Raw genomic sequence first — 20,169 nt, forward strand, 5'->3', positions numbered from 1 at the left:
TGACTACAATATAATGGAATACAAGAGAGCTGTTAAAAACAAGACACAGCTCACTATGTATTGATGTCAAGGAGCTCCGAGATACATTGTTAAGGAGGAATGAGAAGGGCAGAAGGTTTTCAAAGATTATACATACATCTTATGTGCAGAGGGTATCTGTGGAAACTGATAACAGTGGGTGCCTGCAGGTACTGCAACAGGGTGGCTGGGATGTTGGGTGAAGAGAGACTTACTGTCTGGCCAGCCTGGCTCAGTGGTTGAGTGTCAACCTATGAACCAGGAGGTCACGGTTCGATTCCGTCAGGGCACATGCCTGGGTTGCAGGCTCCATTCCCAGTAGGGGGTGTGAAGGAAGCAGCCAATAGATGATTCTCATCATTGATGTTTCTATCTCTCTCACCCTCTCCCTTCCTCTCTCTCTAAAAATAAATAAAAACATATATTTTTTAAAGTTATATGGGGATTTTCGACTGCGCAGGCAGTTGGTGCCCCTAAGCCCCACATTGCTTGGTGGTCACTGTACTGTTGCCCCTTTAAGAAGTCTTTGACCATCCATTGTTCTGAAGATTAGTCTTAAAACAACAAACTGGGAAAATATGGATCTCTGCTTTCCACTTGATTTCTCTGAAATGTAACAAATAATATCAGCATGTAGATAATAGGTCCATGCTAATTAGAATACTTCAGTAGGAAAGAAGAGGTTTACTTCAATGGCTTACATAATGGTATGAATTGGTTGATACAAGATTTAAAGAGGTTTCTGTCCTAAAACATTTAAGTTACTAACAGTACAAATTACTGTGACTGTCCAAAGAACAGGAAAATTGTGTCAGAAAAAGTTCCCAGCTGACTGCCTCTTGCAGTCTTACTAGTGTTGGTACCATACCTTGCACACTATCTCTATACCACAAGAATTGTCCCCATGGCTCTGTGCTCCAATCTTCTCAACTCTGCTGATCACTCCCAGGGGAACATCCAGGATAAAATGTGGGTCCTGAGTTTACAAATTAAGATGGATGCCTATTAGTGTCAGCCAACAGAGTTTTCATATTTTAAGTCTTCCCTGGCTTAAAACTTGTTTACTTCACATTTCCTCTTTGTCCCAGCTAAGAAACTGAAGTCAGATTTATAACATGTTTTCTGAAGATGTTGAGATGATAAACTTCCCCTCCAGGTATAAGTGCTACTTTAACAGTTTTTTTTCTCAAGATACAAAATCTGGTTGTCAATGTGCACATCTTAAAACTCACTTGGTTCTCTCAGGGTGATGGGATTTCAGGGCACTTCTTCCTTTCTTCTTTATTGTTTACTTGCTTCTGAAGTGTTTTTTAAAATAAAACACACTTTTAAAAACTCACCCTCTCTACATTTTTGAAGTACATCTTAAAGTCCGTCACAGTCAGCGTTCCACTCACAGCTCCCATAAATGGGCAGATATACATGACATCTTTCACTGAAAGGAAAAACTCAAAGTAGCAACTACTGCCATAGACTTGTGCTTCAATAAATTATGAATTTTTTATTACTTTAAATAGACATTGATAGTCTTCTAATAAAATTCCTTTTTATCAAACAAAATTCTATTTTGGTACATAATGAGGTTTTAAGTGAAGAGCTTCATAATAAGCTATATTTTGTCACTTTTTCCAGGTGGTTAACTTTTTTCTCTGAGTGATAAATTAATCACATCAAAACATATTAATTAAACTCTGAAGACAGTGGGCTACCAGTTAATAAATTACTGCTAATGAAAACTAAAGCTAAAAACTAGCCGCTAATGCACCTCCTAAAAGCAACTGCTTTACAGATGACAAAAAACAAACGACATCAATGGACTGGAAAAATAATTCTTTGCTTCAAATTCCTTATCAGCTTCCATATAGACTTCTATTTTCGTATTTGGAATATCAATATCAGCATGTTTAATATGGTATCAACAGCATATTGATTCCTATGTGTGTTAAGAACCTCATGCCTATCACAAAGATACCACACCTACACGATCTTCCCAAAGCATCATTCCACTGGAATGACAAGAATGTACATAGCTACAGATGAGTCCAACTGGATCAATTAAAGGTACAAAAGTTGTCATCCAGACAAACACTTCCATTAAAGTTTTCTATAACTTATTATGTACTGAGTGGTTTCTATTGTTGGGGTTCTAGTTCCTGCCCACAAGCAGCCCATGGCCTCTGAGCGACACTACACATAAAATGACCATTACACTATAGCCTGATAAATGCTATCATAATCATGTGGACACGATGTGATAAGAGCTCAGAAAAGGATCAACTTAACTTGGCAAGGAAGCGGGGGTGAGGTGGCGGGAGAAGGGGGAAGGAGAAAAGAAAGAGCAGCCAGTTGCTGGATCAAAGAGTACATGAGGATGATAGGACATGAGGTCAGAGAAGACTTGTTTGTAAATGTTCAGAGCAGCTTTATTGGTAATAGCCAACCAGTAGAAACAACCCAAATGTCCATCAATAGATAAAGGGATAAGCAAACTGTGGTGCATCCATATAATGGAATACTATTCAGCAATAAAAAGGAATGACTGTTAACCCATATCACAGTATGAATAAATATCAACATAATGATGCTGAGTAGAAGCTAGACAAGAAAGAGAATATACTCAATAATTATATTTCTAGAAAGCTCTAGAAAATATAATTTAGTCCAGTGATGGGCAACCTTTTGAGCTTGGTGTGTCAAACTTCGCCAAAAAACTGAGCATAACTCGGGTAGTGTGTCACTTTGAGGAAAAAAACTAACTCCAAGACTCTAGTCACAAATGTTTCATCGTCAGGAGCAGCAAATGTTTCATCCTCGGCATGCGGCCGCGTGTCATCAGAAATGGCTACGCGTGTCAGTGCTGACACACGTGTCATAGGTTCGCCATCACTGATTTAGTCTATAGTGCTTGGGAATGGGGAGAAGCCATGGGAGTGAAGATTTATAAGGAAGCCTAAGGAAACTGCTGGGAGATGAAGGATATGTTCATTATCTTGAATGTGATGATGGTTTCCCAGGTGTATAATGTGTCAAAACTCTTCATGTTCACTTTAAATCTGTGTAGTTTGCTGTCAGGAAAAGAAGCAGAGGCATGACATAATTAGCTCTGCATTTTTTTTTCAATTTTTTTTATTAAGGTATTATATGTGTACATATCTCTGAATTTTAAACAGATCATTCCCAAAGCAGCTTGAAGGCAGGGCTAGAAGAATTCTCAGAGAAATAGCAGCCAGAGAGACCAGAGGACTACCACGAGTGAATGAAGTACCAGAAGCCAAAGAGAGAAAGAATGCCAAAACCAAGGACAGGATTGGCAGGGTCCAGAGCCACAGAAGAGGATATTTAGTGGGGTGGCTGTTTGCAGGTCGTGGTACGAGAGTCCATTTACTCAGAACTTGTTGACACAAGATGACCATACTCTGAGACTGAGCACACATCTTCGGAAGGGAGCCATGAGGGAAGAAGGCAATACTCAGCCTAGCAAAGCAGACTGTCCTATCCAAATCCAGCAATTACGTGGTGAAAAGGTCGCACCCAGCTGTCCTCTCATCCACCCATGGTGCAGTGGACTAGCTGCTGAAATGCCTGCTAGTCCACAGTGGGGGGATGTGATAGCCTTAGGCCATTGCCCTTACAATCCAGAATGGCAACACATCTCCTTTTCTTGCACTAAAATTGTATTTTCTTGATACATTTTCTTTATAGTGAAGGATTCCAACAAAGCAATGAACTGACATAGCAAGTCTAATCAGCCTTCAGTTCATCAGGAAAAGGTGGGGTCCTCTTCTGTTAGTAATGCCAACTAATACTGAATCAGAGTTTAAAGTGATTCTCTATAGTCTTCTATCTCTTAAGGTCATAAGGACATTAATAAGATTGAAAAGACCTAGTCCATTTGTCCTCTAAAGAAAGTGGTCTGACGGATCTTGAGCATTTACATCACCTGTGCTCCCAAGGAAAGTGCCATGTCATTTTATGGATCACTATAAGCGAAGTGTACACATTAAACTTACCAATGGCCTTGATGGATTCTCCTGGAAAAAGCGGTGCTTCTTCCATCTGTGCCAACTTATTCCCATCCCTTAGAGCCTGGCAAAAAAAAAAAGCAAACAGGAGTAAATCTCACTTCCCATCTGTATATGTGGGAATAATTGTGGTGTTCTGTGCTCTCGCTACAAAGCTACAGAAGCGTGCAAAATGTATGCTCCCTCCCCTTACAAGACAGTTTCAAAGCTCAGCATCACAGGACACCATGCTGCATAGTCTAGCAAATTATTACACATAAAGTTCACAGAAAGCATTAATACAGAAATGGCTTGACATAACAGATACATACTGTAATCACTACAGACAGCTATTATAAGGTGCCTCCAAAATTTAATAAAGTTAAAAAAAAAGTTATCTTCTGAGCATGAAACTAATTCAAATAAAATCAAAATTAAATGTAGGTGCTTAGCTAGTTGTAGAAATGGCCCAGCTTATGAGATAATGTGGGAAACCCTGAAGTCTAAAGTAGTCAGGGAGGTGTCTCAGGGCAGTGATATTACTAAGGAAAACTCTCGGCTTTTGTACTGCAGCCAGCTATCCATGTCTATATACACTGAGTGGCCAGATTATTATAATCTCTGAATGCATAATAATCTGGCCATTCAGTATATATATATGTGTGTGTGTGTGTGTGTGTGACACACACACACACACACACACACACACACACACACACACACATTAGAGGCCCGGTGCATTAATTCGTGCATGGGTGGGGTCTGGCCAGCCTGGCTAGGGGGAGGGGACATGGGCGGTTGGCCAGCCTGCCTGCTGGTCGAACTCCTGGTTGAGGGGAAAATTTGCATATTAGCATCCTATCTAATAATAGAGTAACATGTAAATTACCATCACTCCTCTACGCCCACGATTGGGTGGCGGGAGGCTGGGGGGCGGGACTCAGGGTGGCCTATCCGGCTATTGAGAGGCACGGATCCGCTGCCACTGAGGGGGGCTACGCTGCTGTTGAGAGGCGCAGGGGGCGGGACTCCCGCCCCCGGTGCCTCTCAACGGCCAGATCCGCAGCCGCTGAGGGGGCCTGCCGCAGACACCCAGCTGCGCCTCTCAACGGCAGGGTAGCCAGGTGTCCGAGGAAGCCCCCCTCAGCGGCCGTTGAGAGGCTCAGGGGGCGGGAGTCCTGCCCCCTGCGCCTCTCAATGGCAGGGTAGCCAGGTGTCTGCGGCAGCCCCCCTCAGCGGCCACGGACCATCAAAAGCGTGGGAGCTGGGTGCCTGTCTGCTCTGGCACCAGGCCTTTCAGAAGCCTTCGCTTCTGAAAGGCCTGGTGCACCAGCGGACAGGCACCCAGGTCCACCGCGAAAAGCGAAAGCGTGTAGGGGACCCTACACGTGCATGATTCAATCATGCACTGGGCCTCTAGTTTTATTATATAGGATATACACTGAGTGGCCAGATTATTATGTGCTCAGAGATCATAATAATCTGGCCACTCAGTGTACAAAGTTCAGCAACTTGTTAGTGTATATACCATCCAGACCACGAGAAAGCATGCCCTCATATGGCAGACAAGAGTATGTAAATCAAGACTGTGGAGCAGAGTAATCAGGCTTCGTCAAAGTCAATTCACCCTTGTGCTGATTCCATGCTCACCAAGCAAATTGCTAATGAGGTACTGGGTTTCCTGGCTACAATGATACTAGGAAAAGGATGTCTTGGATAGATGATTATTACAAGGTGCCTGGGTATAAATATGGGTACATGCCCACAGTTCTCCAGATTGTCACAGAAGTCCAGTAGTCAGTCTCTTGTGAGTTTGGTGCCAGGGAACTCAGGGAACTTGAGAAAATGGTGCTCTCAAACTACAAAGCTGGGGACCAGAACCTGAACTCTGGGCCTATTCCAAGGTACTGCCACCCCCTGCAATGCTGCCAAGGAAACTGGTTATTTTCTCCTTGGCATCTCTGACACAATGTATCACGAATAAGAATAAGATGTTCAAAACCCTAGAAACCCTCAAGCTGTGTTTCACAGAGCATTAAATTCCCAAGAGATGTGAATAGGTCTTTTTTTGTATGAAAAGTTTAGGAAATGCAGGATTAAAAAAAAAAACAAGTTAAACTTTGTGTGTGAGAGAGACCAGTATTTAGCATGTTAATGTATGCCAAATCAGCAAGAGGGCGCTAGAGTATGCTGCATTTCCCATACCTATTTGGTCATGAGCTGCTTTCTCCAAAAAACTATTAACATCAGGAGGCCACTAGTGTTCAGAGGAAAACAGATTGGACAGTACCAAGTTTTCAGCATAATTTTGTGAAGTAAAACATTAAAACTTGATAACTTTTTAATTCTAATAAAAATTATTGAAAGTTAAAAGTAACTACTTTTCATAGTTATGAGTATTTCATTGTGATTTATTAAAGGGACTCAATTTAAAAACTCTATACATAGTAGTTTCATCACAATTTTGAAATTAAAGAAAAGGAAAAGGTGAAGACATAAAGAGCAAATTCAATGCTAAATGTTGGTCTGGATATGTCCGCTCTATGGGGAGGGCACAAAATAACAAAGTCCATCCTCCTCCTTATCAAGAACATGATTAAAACAATATAGATGACCTCCAAACAACTTTATTTCATTTGAATTTTTAGTCCAGATTGGTTTTTAAGACACTTTTCAGCCCAAAATTTTAGGGACTTAGAGAACTACTAAAGAGGAAATGAGAAAGTGTTTTTGAATTCATTTTAATATCCACACCTGATTTGGAAATATATCTTTTACACACTAATGCATACACCAATACTTATATTTTTAAATGTCTAGTTTTATAAACAATAAGAAATCACAAATCCTTAATAGAAGCCTTAATTTGAAAGTCACCTTCTTTAATTTATTGCTTGAACTAGAGGGTAATTTTATAATATAGTTACAATGTGAGAAAGCCATTTTAATCAATATTCAAGTTTTGTATTACTTCAAATATTACATTGTTAAAGCTTATTTTAACGGCTAAATATTATCTTATATATTATATAGACTTTAATTCCTTAACTTATATTTTTAAAATAAATGAGGATAGGTTATTTTGAAATATATTTACTAAAGCAAGCTGTTCTAATTAACTATATCTAACTATATCTGGAAAGGATGGGGGAAATGTGGCTCACTTTAAGCCTTATGTGGAGCCACATCAAACACTTTAAAATCCTCAACCCAGAACTACCTAGCAAAATGTTATGGATGGGAGACAGCAGTGATTGGGACCATTTTGAGAAATACAAAACTCTCAAGATAGAGGTTAAAGATCAAACATTTCCCTTTTCTTCTGAAAGCCATGTTGAATTTGGCTTAAAACACCTGTGCATTTATATGAAGCATAACTGTGTTGGTGAGACAAACCTCTCACTAATAATAATTAAATTTGGGACATGCTCTTTAAGTAATGAGAAAGCAACTGTCAGAACAAAACAAATTATCCTGTTCCTTCAGATTTCCCCATAAAATGTTTATTTTGTACAGGAAACACATTTCACTTTAGCATAGGAATTCAAGAGGAGAATAGTTTTTAAAGGCTCATTGTTTGGTGAGTACAGTTTACCAAGCTGGTGTTAGGAAATGGGACTCACACTTGTGCTACATTAAGCTTTTGTTGCAACTACTAAGTTGCACAAGACATAATTTGACCCTTGATTTATCCAACCCATGTACAGCATAATCAAAGAACAGATTATTGTGAACAAAATTTGATCCCATGAACACACCCGTTCCTCTTGGTGCCTTTACTCCAAGTGTTGCTCAGTTGAGGAATTTCCTCTGATGATCTCACCCAAATCCTGTTCCGGAGACCCTGAAGGTCCAGCTGAAGGCCCACCAGCTCCCTGGTACAAGGTACCATGCTGGGCACGGACCATGCACATTTGAAGAAAGCAAAGTCCGCACCCTCAAGGAGCATGCTTAGCATATGCATCTGTCCCCTCTAAGTCTCTGTAAAGGCCCATCAGAATCCTATTATGACTGAGGTTCATTAGCACATCAATAACCCTATGTGGGAAAGCCAAGAAGTAAGGATGAACAAGTTTCTCGTTGACAAAATGTTGGATAAACCAATTTTTGCAAATAATGTCATCATGGAATCTATCAAACTTGGGCAGGTGGGCACTATTGTAGTGGTAAAAACATTTGCTTATCGTCTAAAAATCTAGTATGAAATGGCTTCTAAATACACACTCTGTAGCTACAAACAGATGAACATGTAGAACTTGCCACCTGATCAGCTTCAGCTTCAGAAGGGTAGCCATTGTGTTCTTCCTGAATCTCCTGCACAGCACCAGGTGCATGGACAAGAAAAAGCAAAGAGGAGAAAGAGAAACACGTGCAAACAGACAGGTGAAAGCACAGAACTTCTTTTTTAAAGAGACAGTAAGCATGTAAAAGTCGACACACCTTTCATGGCTTTGCAAATCACAACATTTCACCCCTTGGAGGTAAGAAAATAACGTGTAGGCCATCTATAGAATCCTCAGCCTAAATGGAGTATCTATTCTGTATTTGTGTTGGGGTGGAAAAATGAAAAGCAAACAAACATCATGGATTTCAAGGAATGTACTGTCTTTTTAAAATCAAGCAATATGCACTATAGCATACAGTCAAAGAACAAAACAGCAGAGAGGTAATATGCTCATGGAAAATAAAGAACACCACAGAAACCAGGTAAAGGGCAAAATCCAGCCAAAATACAAAGGCAGTTCATAGACATGTATTTTAAACACAGTAAGTATTCATATATTCTCAAGAATTATTATATTGTCCAGCAATCAACTCCACTGGTATTACCAAAATTTCCACAAACATGCTCATGCACGTATCACATGCTAGAAATATACATATACATGTAAGTATATGTATACATATAATCTGGTACTTATTGCTTATTACTAAATATTTTGAATTATAAATCAATGCCATATTAAATATTTCTAATTACAGTATCAACATGCTTCAAAGAAACAGCTGAGAGATCACATATCTTTATTTAAATTTTTTCCAATCCCTTTAAGTATACTGTTCTTAATTTAATTTCTTCATAGAATCAGTTTTAGAAACTTTAAAAATTGGACATTTAGTTCAGCAGATGGTATAAAAAATATGAATACTTAAGATGACAAAATTATAATACCTTTTATTGTATCAAGTCTCTAAGGCTGAAAATATTAAAATTTAGCATAGATATATATTTTTCCTTCATGAAACTGGTTGCAATGACTATATTTCTTTGAAAGGCAATCAGTGAAGAAGTAACAGAGATTTAAAAGAATTTACTATTTCCCATCTTTCATTTTTGTCAATAAAGTGGAATTGTCACTTAATACATTTCTATACGTCATATCAAACTGAATTTAGTAGACAATTGGTACTGCTACCCTTCAAAGAAGGGTGATTTTTTAAATGCAGCCAGTTTTTTTTAACTTTCCATTTTTAAATACAAAGAGAATTGAATCATTCTTTGACAAAAATTTTAAAAACGGAAAAATGAATGGCTAAACAACAACAAAAATCACACAGCATTTCAAAGTCCATGCAAGTGTAAAGCCAAGCACTAATATTTAACAATGTGAATCAGTGAAAGACAGTGATTCTCACGAGTGAAAGAAAACATGGTGAAAACAAGATTAAACAAAGATAAACCAACTAGAATCATAAGAATTTGATGTAACCTGCTTATTTTTGTACTACTTATTGGCTTCAATAAGATTAAGAATTTTAAACTGAAGTCCCTAAATTATTCTATCAAAATCCACATTGTTTTCGTTTAATGGAAATAGGTTAATTTTCAACATCTAATACTCAGGCTTAAATGCATGCACATTACCAATCTTTGTCTTGCTTTATGAATACTCTGAAATAAAGGGAAGGAAAATCATGAAGAAATATAAGCTATAACCCATTAGATGTAATAGTTATAACTGTGTTTTAAGAAATACTAAATGGGACTGATTTTGCTAAACTTATCTTTAGGATTAGCACTTCTGCTTTTGGGATTCAGCATGCAGACATGAAAGTAACTTAAAATCTTACTTAGATAGGGTGGACAACAACTAACAATTTTGTTGTTGTTGCTAAATTCTTTAGCATGAATTACATGCTAAACAAGGTTAAAAGAGGACTCTGCCTTATAAGCCCCTGCCACAAAGATCCATTTGGTCAGAATTCATGTAACACAACAAAAGTCAGTATTTCACACTGGCAACAATTTTAGCATCCTGCCCTCATACACATTGGTTATTATTACACATAAAACCATTTTAACAAATAAAGCGTTTCCAGAGAACACTTAAAGCTATGACACAGCAGAGCAAATTGATTTGAGTGACTCATAAAAACCAGTGAGAAGGTAAAGAACACTAAATAGACTGTTCAATAAAGCACAGAGACACACAAGTAGGAGGCCCATCTGCCAAACATCCTTACCCTTATATCAGGCCTCCTGAAAACCTGTTAGTTAAAATACAGAACATCATCATCACAAACACATTACTATTGACCTGTACAAAATGTCATTAAGTTCACCAGCCCATTCCCTAATAAATATCATAATCCTGTACATAAAACCAACCAGATCAATCCTAACACATTTGCCCTTTAAAGTTTCGTTCAACATCAAATCAATCTTAACACATTTGTCCTATAATTTTCAGGCAAGTCTATGGTTTGAAGAAACTTATTGCCCTTAGGCTAAGACAAACAACATTATTTTAAACACAAACCCCTTCTGTCAAGTGCTATTACAAGCCATTGTGAACAGGCAGTGTTTGAAAAGTTCATTTGTGTGTCTGTTTGGAATACTGAATACATTCACCGCATAGAAACAATTATGTAAAAAGGCAGTTCTAATCCCAAACCAGCCCACAGAAACCAAACCAAACCCAAAACCCACAAAAGTTCCCACATTTGACCCAGAGCATAGCTCAGCTACAGTGTTAATGGTATCATGAAACTTAGATAACCACAAATCATAACCTGGTTTCTGTAGAAATTATATTTCCAACTCGCACTTGGGACTCCAGAATTTGACTCCTGGATGTGGCTGCCCCACCAAGAGAAAAATGCCTCTCTTGACCCCCAGGCCCCACTGCCTGGATAAGGACAGTTCCAGGTGGGAAGAGGTAGCTAGCTGGTCTGGGACGGCCAGAGAACGGGAGGGGAGGCCCAGGCTGCTGCCCCTGCAAGCGGAAGCCAAGCTTTATTGAATAAGGACACTAATTTCAGCAATGTTCTTCCTGCACCAGTAGCCTATGAATACTACTTGAACATGCAGCATATGCATTCAGGAAGCCTAGGACAGAGGAAACAATCCAGAGAATGAAAGAAACTTTTGAAAAGTGAATAGTGGTAATTGTCTGAGGAAGACCTGAATCATGTGTTCCCCATTCCAAGTCTGATTTCTGATCATCTAACCCAGTGGTCGGCAAACTCATTAGTCAACAGAGCCAAATATCAACAGTACAACAATTGAAATTTCTTTTGAGAGGCAAATTTTTTAAACTTAAACTTCTTCTAACACCACTTCTTCAAAATAGACTCGCCCAGGCCGTGGTATTTTGGGGAAGAGCCACACTCAAAGGGCCAAAGAACTGCATGTGGCTCGTGAGCCGCAGTTTGCCGACCACGGATCTAACCACTGGATATTCTATGGAAAACAGATAATTTTAAAAAATCACCAGAGGTTCTTATTAGCTGTATAGATTTTCCTCAGGATAGATAAGCACATGAAGATTTCATCTCTGTATCATCATTAAATGAAAATACACTTGAAGTAAAAAAAAGTTTTCTGAATTACGTGATGTTGTAGCACAAAGAGATTATTTAAGCCCATAAGTTCCTAAACTTAGACTATTTAGACTAAGAAGCTTAAACCTGGCTTTTTTTTTTAAGGGGGCAGGGGGTTATATATATGTTTATCATCTTAATTGTGGTAACCGTTTCTTAAGTGTATACCTATTTAAACTTATTAAATTGTATGTGCTAAATATGAAAAGTTTATCATTTGTTAATGACAACGCAATAAAGTTAGTATAAATATGCATACTTGTGTTAATAAAAACTCAAAATGGGACATATATGGCAATAAAACTCAAAATAGAAAGTCTCCACTCCCTGAGCTTCATTCCTCAGTGATAACCATGTTTAACTGGACCTATTTTTAATTCTCAGGATCGCCTCCATAACCATAAATATGGTCACACCTCAACTTCTTGATTTGTCTACCTTAAACAGTAGCTAGTTTTATCCCATTTTAAAAGATGAGGAAATAAGCTTTCTCAAACTACTACCTCCCTCTTCCTAATCTCTGATTATTGAAAATTTGATTTTTAGTTCTTTTATTGTCTTCCTTATGCAAAGCTGCATCATAAAAAAACTCATGGTGGTGGGGAGAGTTTGAAGAGACTCATGGGGTAATAGGAGGATAAATAATGGTGAGGGAAGGAGACTTGACTTAGGGTGGTGAAAACACAATACAGTATACAGATGATGTATTATATAATTGTACACTTTAAACCTATATACTTTTATTAACCAATACCACTCCAAAAATTCAATAAAAATTTAAAATACTCATGATATGATTTTTAGGTGCCAGACACTCTTCTAAGCACTTTGTATGTATTATCTTATTTTATTCTCAGAACAAACTTGTGAGATAAAAACTATTGGCTCCAGTTTTGATGAGAAAACCAAGTCAAGGTTAAATAATTGGCCAAGTTCAAGGTGGCAGAGCAAGTACTTAAACCCAGATGGTCTGCTACACTGCCTTAGGATGGCGTCACTATAATTAACACATTTAAACTATAGTCTTCAAGCATACAATCAACCTTTTAGGGTTCATGTAAAAATCAACACCACTATCACTTCCCTCACTTCCCCTTTCTACCTCCAAACCTCTGCTCTAGCAAGCCATTATTTTCACATTTATTCTGTAACTACAATATTTCTGACACTTTCTCTATAACGTGATACCAACAACTAAAAATAACAAAGCAGCATTCACAAGTAGTGTAACTGAGCCTTCCTTCCTTATATGTAGGACATATACCATTATCAATAAGTCTTTCGTATTGGAAGGAGAGACTAACTCAAAAGCCTGGAAAGGGATAGGATGATACGTGCTTTTACACTCACATAATTCTTTTCTTTTAAATATATGTTTTTATTGATCTCAGAGAGAAAGGGAGAGGGAGAGATAGATACATCAATTATGAGAGAGAATCATTGATTGGCTGCCTAATGCACACCCCACACTGGGGATCAAGGCCCCAATCCCGGCATGTGCCCCGACTGGGAATCGAACCGTGACCTCCTGATTCCTAAGTTCATACTCAACCACTGAGCCACATCTGCCGGGCCTACACTCACATAATTCTTTACCGACTCTAATGAAATCCTTGGTATTCTTGGTAGAAGACCAAGAAGGTCCCCCGAAAGTCTATAAGTTAATACCCAAGTGTTTCTCTCTGGTTTAGTTTACATTTCTTCTGAAATAAGCCATTTCAGGTACACAGAGAGATTAATTCTTTTTTTCTTGAACTGGATTCTGACCGAAGCTGGAGAAGAGAGCAGTGGTTTTAAGTTAGGAGGCCTGGTTCCTATTCATGGCCTCTTAATGTCTGTACTTGGTCCCAGTCTCTACACATACAAAAGGAGTCTCCAGAATGACTGCAAGGTCCTGACCAGCTCTAAAACCACAGGAGTTATGTGTCTAATCCTCATGGAAATACTTCAGAAAACATCTTCCCAACCAAGGCTTCTGGATGCAAACCAGCATAGTGGTTAGAAGAATGAACTCTGGAGTCAAATCTTGCGTTACTGCCCGACAGACCCCTGATGAGCAACACAAGCCCTGGGAGTTTTAGTCTCTTTCTTCTCTAAATCAGTGATGCTGGGCACATTTCCCTTGCAGGTTGTTGGGAGGGTTAAATTGGGTAACACAATTGTACCTGGGTGGATAAGTACTCAGGAAGCAGTTGTTAGCATAAGTACTATTTAGGCAACCTTTTATAGTTGATTAGAGGCCTGGTGCACGAATTCCTGCATGGGTGGGGTCCCTTGGCTGGCCGGCCGGGGGAGGGACCATGGGAGGTTGGCCAGCCACAGGAGGTTGGCTGTGGGAACCCACTGACCACCAGGGGGCAGCTCCTGCACTGAGCATCTGCCCCACTGGTGGTCAGTACGCATCATAGCTACCGGCTGGTTGGCCGGTCATCCAGTCATTTGGTCGTATTGGTTGCTTAGGCTTTTATATATATAGATGGGTCTCAGCCTACCCAGCTTGCACCACAACTATCTTGACCTGCCTCACATCCCCTCTCTCACCTCCTACACATGCCAAGAACTTATGAGGTGCAAAAAAGTTAATGATCTTAGTCTATTTAACAAAGCAAGCAGACTACCTGGAAGTTAAGTATGGAATTCAGAGTGCTTCTGGATTGAACACATGCTGGGAGGGTGGTTCAACTGCCCCTAACTCCAGAGGGGCAGAAACTCCTGCACTTGGGACCCTCCTAGACCTCGTCATTGTATCTCTTCATCTGGCTGTTTATCTGTGTTCTTTATCATACCCTTTAAGAAACTGGTAAATGTTCAGTGTTTCCCTGAATTCTGTGAGCTGGTCTAGCAAATTATCAAATTCAACAGGGGGTCGTGGGAGCCCCTAACTTGTAGCCAAGTCTGGCAGAAGTTTTGGGGAAACTGGACACCCACTATTTACTTTGGCATCTGAAATGGGGGACAGTCTCATGAGACTGAGCCTTTAACCTCTGGGTTCTGCATTAACTCCAGTTAGTGTCAGAATTTAATTGAATTGGAGGACTCCCAGCTGGTGTTGGAGAATTGGTTGGTGTGGGGGAAAAACGCACATCTGGTGTCAGAAGTTTTCTAGGTATGCAATGTGAGTAGCTGGGAGGGAAACAGTGAATTATTTCCCAGAGAATCCCCCAAATTTAAATTTGTATGAAAGTTTGTTTGGGGCATAAAACTCTCTTCCTCTGCCCTCAGGTTCCATTCAAGTCTTTCTTTGGGGCACTCCCCACTAGAGAGGCAAGGGCTCAGGATGATCACTTGCTCTGGGTGGATTTGGGGAAAAGAGCTACTGTGCTCCCCTTTGCCTCTCTGGGATTTGTGTGCCAGCCTGCCTATAGGGTACAGCCTGGTCTCCTGGTCCCATGAAGAATTTTCCCACGTGGGCTCTGCCCCAAAGGAAAGGTCAAAGTTGTTCAGGGCTGCCTTTGGGAGAGTGTGTATTATCCAGGGCCCACTGTGGCCTCAACACCTGAGCCAGGCCCTTCAAGTCAGCTTTGAGCAATTATTATGGTCTATATCAGTTCAGCTTCTGTTTGAATTCTTCTTTAGGTAGTTGACACCCCTAAATCCTCAACAGCGTGAAAGTTATTTCAGAAAGTTTTCAAACCCAGCCAGTACCAGTAATACAAATATCAACAAGATCCACTCAATTCCAGCTGCTGTGGTAAATGTTTTAGGTATTATCTGAACCCTCCCAGACACTGGGAAAGGAGATTCTACTATTATTCCGATATGACAAATGAGGAAACCAAGGCAGCAAGAGGTGAAGTAACTTACCCAAGGTGATAGAGCCAGCAAAGCAGAGTGGGTAATTCAAACCCAAGCTGGCTGGTTTTAGCATCCATGCTCTTAACCTGGAAAAGGCCCCACCTAAACCTGTTCCCCTTCTGGAGGAGGCTGATAAAGGCCCTCAGGCTTAATGCCCAGAATGCCATGCTCTGCCCCCTCCTCTCCTCCCACCACACCTTGTTTATTTGTCCTTTTAATGCTCACCACAGTCCAATTTGTACTATGTTTTCTGGTGTCTCTTTCCCCTACTATGAATTCCATGCAGCCCAGCCCTTGAAAATAACAGGTGCCTTACATCACATTTATAGAAGTGATTTGGCTCCGCAATTAAATACACTTCTCTTGTATTTGTTTTTACATAGCATAACTATACGTTTCATTTAAATCATACTTTTGATATATCATGAGTTTTTAGAAATATTAATCAAAATATATTTTACATGCAATACAGAGAGATTCCATGTACTATGTACTATGTCATCTGATTACCCCAATGGGAGTATATGACAAAACTATACTGCCATATCAGAACCAGAATACTGACACTAACACAGTCAAGACACAGAACAATTTAATCACTACAAGACCCCAAATTTGTTCTTTTATAGCCACATCCACTTTTTCCCTGCCCTTCCCTTTCTTTGCCCCTGTTAACCACTAATCTATTCTCCATTCCTATAATTTTGTCATTTCAGGACTGCTATATAAATGAAAACATACAGTATATAAATGAAAACATACAGTCCATGACCTTTTGGGAGTGCTGGTTTTTTTTGTTTTGTTTTGTTTTGTTTTGTTTTGTTTGTGTGTGTGTGTGTGTGTGTGTGTGTGTGTGTGGTTTTGGCTTTTTTATTGTGTTTGTTTTTTTAATCCTCACTTGAAGATATTTTTTTCCATTGATTTTTAGAGAGAGAGGAAGGGAGAGGGAGAGACAGAGAGAAACACAGATGTGAGAGACACATGGAATGGTTGCCTCCTGCATGCTCCGACCAGGGTCGGGAGCCTGCGACCGAAGTACATGCCCTTGACCAGAATCAAATCTGAGACCCTTCAGTCTGCCAGCTGATGCTCTAGCTAGGGCAGGAGTGCTATTTGTTTGTTTGTTTGTTTGTTTATTCAGTGTAATTCCCTTCTCTCTGTCCTCTCTATTCTGCTATTGAACCCATCCATTGAGTTTTTTTTTTTTAAATTTCAGTTATCCTATTTTTCAGTTTTAAAATTTCTATTTGGTTGTCCTTTATCTCATATTTCTTTGTTTAAACTTTTCTATTTCTTGTCTGTGACATTCTATTTTCATGATTTCAAGTATATTTGTAATTGCTTATTGAAACAATTTTATGATGGCTTCTTTCAAACCTTTTTTACATCATTCTAATATCTGTCATCTCAGTTTTGGCATCTATTCTCTTTTTTTCATTCAGTTTAAGATCTTTCTGATTCTTGGCATAATGAATAATTTTCTTTTTTAATCCTCACCCAAGGATATTTTTCCATTGATTTTTAGAGTAAAAGGAAGGGAGGAGGAGGCAGAAGAGGGAGGAAGTAAGGAAGGAAGGAAGGAAGGAAGGAAGGAAGGAAGGAAGGGAGGGAGGGAGGGAGGGAGGGAGGGAGGGAGGGAGGGAGGGAGGGAGGGAGGGAGGAACATCTATGTGAGAGAGACATATCAACTGGTTGCCTCCCACATGTGCCCCGACCTAGGCCAGGGATCAAACCTGCAACTGAGGTATGTGCCCTTGACCTGGAATAGAACTTGCGACCTCCCCTAGCTGGTTTGGCTCAGTGGATAGAGCACTGGCCTGCAGACTGAAGGGTCCTGGGTTCAATTCTGGTCAAGTGCTCGATCCCCAGTAGGGGGTGTGCAGGAGGCAGCCGATCAATGATTCTCTCTCATCATTGATGTTTCTATCTCTCCCCCTCTGAAATCAATAAAAATATATTTAAAAAAGAACCTGTGACCCTTTGGTCTGAGGACCAACACTCTAACCACTGAAGCAAACTGGCCAGGGCTCATGAGTGATTTTTTAAATAAAAATCTAGACGTTTTGAGTATTATAAGATCTTATTTAAACCTGCTGTTTGAGCTGGCTTTCTCTGACACTGCTCCAGCAGAAGGGGAGGTTGGGCACTGCCTCATTACAGCCTAGCAAGGGTTGAATTTAGGCTCTCCATTTGGCCTTGCTGGAGGGTGGGTGTGGGGCCTAAACTTTTTCTGTAGTGTTTGGCTGGAGTACAGTAGTTAGTGTCTAAGAGTTTTCTTTTTGTTAGGCTGCCCCTTTCATGGTCCTTTGGTTACAGAGTAGGCTTTTGTTGTCTGTGCCTGTTGGCATTTTGGGGTTGCTGGCTTCTTCAGCAATAAGTCTGGGACATAACAGTATGTGGCAAAAATTTCACCACCCTATCGTTCCTTGGGTCCTGAGGTGCCTGACCAGTTTGCCTCTTCTCTCTCCCTTTCATAGAATTCTTATGTTTATTTTACAGATTTATGTCCAGGGTTTCTAGTTGTCCTTAGCATGAAGAATAAGAAAAAGTTTTTTAAAAAAAGAATAAGAAAAAGCACATCTGCTCCATCTTTCTAGAAGCAAAAGCCCAAATCCTGATATTTCTAAGCAAAAATTCTTCCCCACGTGTAACCCTGGGAGACAGGACAGCACTTTTCTATTAGAGTGGTTACAAATTAGATGCCTGCTGCTCAAATAGGCAGCAGGGTTTTTTTCTAATTTAATTATTCTAGGGGGAGTTGCTGTACTCTCCAGTTCTCCACAGACCCCTCCTATATCTGCCCAGCTTGTTAACTATCTCATGTAGACATTTGCGTTTCCAAACTCAGATTTAATAAATAGATCATGAGGTCAAGCTATCAACAACGGATTACAGCCATGGATTCTGGAAGATCATGCTAAAGCCTCCCTTTTCATAGATAGTACTCCATTTAAGAAATATTAACTAAGATTTAGTTCAAGCATAATTAAGCCTTCCCCATACACTGCATTCCACTTCTCTCCAAAGCCCTTCAGGAAATTTTTGTTGAGCATCCAGAACTTAATCGCTGTACTAATTTGTTAAAGGATTAAATTTAGTACAGGACCCTCTCCATTATCTTCTTCAGAATGTTTAAAGATAAGATCTAGCTACTGTGTGTTTATGGATGAGGAGAGGAAAACAGGAGAAGTACATAGATTTGATGATGATAATGACGATGATGGAACCAGAGGAAGGAGGATGATAACATTAAAATTATAATGTCCTAATTTCCAGAAGGCCAGCCAGAATCAAATCCTTTTTGGACAAAACAGAATTGAAGAATGTTCTACAAAGAAAGGAGTTTAGAGACTTACAATCTAATCCAAACTCTTTTATCCTTACAGATAAGGAAACTGACAGTCATGGGTTATACAAGTTCACAAAGCCAACCAGTACTGTTTGTACTATTCCATCATGTTCCCTCTTCCTGGCCTAGTTTTACTTTCCCAGCAATGGAAACTGATCAACTGTGTCACTTTTAATAGTTCTTAAACAATTCTTAACTATATTATTTTATCTAATCTATGGAACATTACATTCTGATCTTGTTCTTAAATTTATTGACAAATTCAAGAGAGAATTTTACTCTTTTAGCCCAGTAAAAATGAAAGCAATTGAGTAGTAGAGGGAAAGAGCAAACAAAACAAAACATTTTATTATATTTCTTCTAGGAGTGTTAATTATTAGTCAAATATTCAGGATGACTTGGCATTAAAGGAAACATTTATTAATTTAGTTGATTTACAAATCAACATAAAGGCTATCTACTCTTTCATCTGCGACAATGTTTCTCAAACTTCTGTCATTAGTTATATTGCCTCTATAAGATGGTTTGCTGTATCTGTATAGCGCCTGTACTAATATTAGTATTTACCTTTATATGGCCTTTAAATCTACTCCTTTTTCATACTTTGCCTAGCTCTAAGAAATAACATCCATTAAACTACAAGTTTGATGTGCTCGTTTTACTAAACTCATTAAAATAATTGTGTAACTGTTAAAAATGTCCATGGACATACCATCTAAACTCATCTCATGTGAAACCAGTGACTTTCTTATCACACTTTGGGTGACCTGATCCTGAGCTGTCAATTTATGATATGAGTAAATAATAAAACAATCATCTCCAAAATCTATCATGTGTTGCTAATTATTCAGATTTGTGGACATGTACCAAAAATGTATGGTCCCATCACTAATTTCAACAGATATTAACCTCGGGAACCTAGCTTTTCAGATTTTATTGTATGTAAGAAATACATGAAGCACTGGGTTGCCTGCCTTCAGAGATTCTGATTCACAGAGTAGGATGGGGTCCAAGGAAGGTACATTTTTGCAGGCACCCCATTGAGTGCTGATGTGAGAAGACCCAAGGGCCACATTTTGAAAAACAGTGGGCAGAGGGGTGGGACAAATTTTAAAACTCATTCTAGCTCTTCAATAGAATGATTTGGGTTCAAATCCTAGTTTGTTTGTTTTTTTTTGTCAA

General features: G+C 39.4%; 1 protein-coding gene across 3 annotated transcripts in view; it reads right to left on the minus strand.

Annotated features, from left to right (window-relative positions):
• The window catches only part of MTMR1 (myotubularin related protein 1), a 75,537-nt gene that overhangs the window by 38,447 nt on the left and 16,921 nt on the right, over positions 1-20,169 (minus strand). For 2 of the 3 annotated variants that reach the window (XM_079764269.1, XM_079764270.1), the window contains 3 exons: positions 4,029-4,104; positions 1,359-1,453; positions 887-994 (listed from right to left, as the gene is read on the minus strand). In XM_079764269.1, coding sequence (XP_079620395.1) covers positions 887-994; positions 1,359-1,453; positions 4,029-4,104 — 279 coding nt within the window. Of the gene's footprint in view, positions 1-886; positions 995-1,358; positions 1,454-4,028; positions 4,105-10,484; positions 10,509-20,169 lie in introns of all 3 variants that reach the window. The other variant, XM_079764268.1, reaches the window with a different exon arrangement.

This window comes from Cnephaeus nilssonii, assembly GCF_951640355.1.
Source record: "Cnephaeus nilssonii genome assembly, chromosome: X".
NCBI lineage: Eukaryota > Metazoa > Chordata > Mammalia > Chiroptera > Vespertilionidae > Cnephaeus > Cnephaeus nilssonii.